The sequence below is a fragment of the Perkinsus marinus genome (genome assembly GCF_000006405.1).
Source record: "Perkinsus marinus ATCC 50983 genomic scaffold scf_1104296953838, whole genome shotgun sequence".
NCBI lineage: Eukaryota > Perkinsozoa > Perkinsida > Perkinsidae > Perkinsus > Perkinsus marinus.
In genome coordinates this window covers 1-1,156 of record NW_003208345.1, presented here as the reverse complement: position 1 = coordinate 1,156, position 1,156 = coordinate 1, and the positions used below count along the sequence as shown (strand labels likewise).

General features: G+C 48.5%; 1 protein-coding gene across 1 annotated transcript; it reads left to right on the top strand.

The window, feature by feature from the left end:
- Nucleotides 1-538: 538 nt before the first annotated feature.
- Pmar_PMAR004342 (hypothetical protein) lies at nucleotides 539-1,136 on the top strand (the record flags this gene model as incomplete). The annotated part of the gene is made up of 1 exon (XM_002776215.1): nucleotides 539-1,136. A coding segment is annotated over one exon (598 nt), but the record flags the coding sequence as incomplete, so codon positions are not given.
- Between the last annotated feature and the right edge of the window lie 20 nt (nucleotides 1,137-1,156).

Sequence of the window (1,156 nt, the reverse complement as noted above, 5' to 3'; positions counted from 1 at the left end):
GGCTTCTCGACATCCCCAGCGCCCATGACATTCACCATAGCAGAGACTGCGGCCCGCAGTCTGCGGGTATTACTCTAAATGATCCGTTCGACTGACTTGAGCTTGTCAGCTTCACCAAAACGAACCTTTGACCTCGGTAGTGTCACCACGGAAACAGTACCGAAGGCTATGGAGGCTGTTGGGGACCAATTACTGGTATCACCAAATTTTTTCCATGCATTCATTATAGGTGGAGACAGGTGATCCAGAGGACGATCGAATTGATCGAGAAGAGGGTTCAACTGATAGAAGACGAAGTGGTGAATCTAGAGCTCAATCTCAGAGTTCCACCGAGTCCCCTGAAATTAGCGAACATGTCGAAGGATGCCAACGCGGTGGCCCCTAATGGTGTGCAATATCACACAAGTAGACACAAAGCTTTGTCCCCGTCCCAGACCTTTCTAGCTGTATCCGTTTTCCATCTTTACCCTTTCCTGAGGATTATTTACCTCTGGTCGAGTTACGTAATAGTACAGCGTAGCAGCTCCTTGTTATGAATATGGGTGACAACAACATCAACGAGCATCATCTATACTATGCCTTGCCCGAGAGCTACGTCCCAATTACTAATTCACTTGATTTCGAGCAGTGGGTTCGTAAGTACAAGGCCTGTGCAAAGGCAAACAAATGGAACGAAGAAGACAAGCTTAGGCATCTGCCCCCTCTACTCAAGGGTGACGCTTGGATTATCTTCGACGACCTAGCAGACAACGAGAAGGATACTCTGGAGAAGCTTGTCGATAATCTCACTAAGAAGTTGACGGTGGCTACGCAGATACAGTGTGGTGAACAGCTCCATCAGCGAGTACTAGACTATGGCAATGAGACCCTTCTGACCTACCAGAATGATATTAGACGCCTGGCACATCGAGCCTATCCAGACATGCAGGAGCAGCAGCTCAAACCGGTGGTTCTCATGGCATTCATTCGTGGTCTTCGTGGACATTCAATCGAACTTGCACGTAAGGTTCGGAATGCCAATCCTCCCACCCTGGAGAAGGCGATGCAGAAGGCGCAATTTATCATGTCGGATCCGTTCATCGATGAATCTGAACGACCAGAGCAAGACGCTATGCAACATGAGCTGACCGCTATTGGTAATATGGAAAGATCGGCA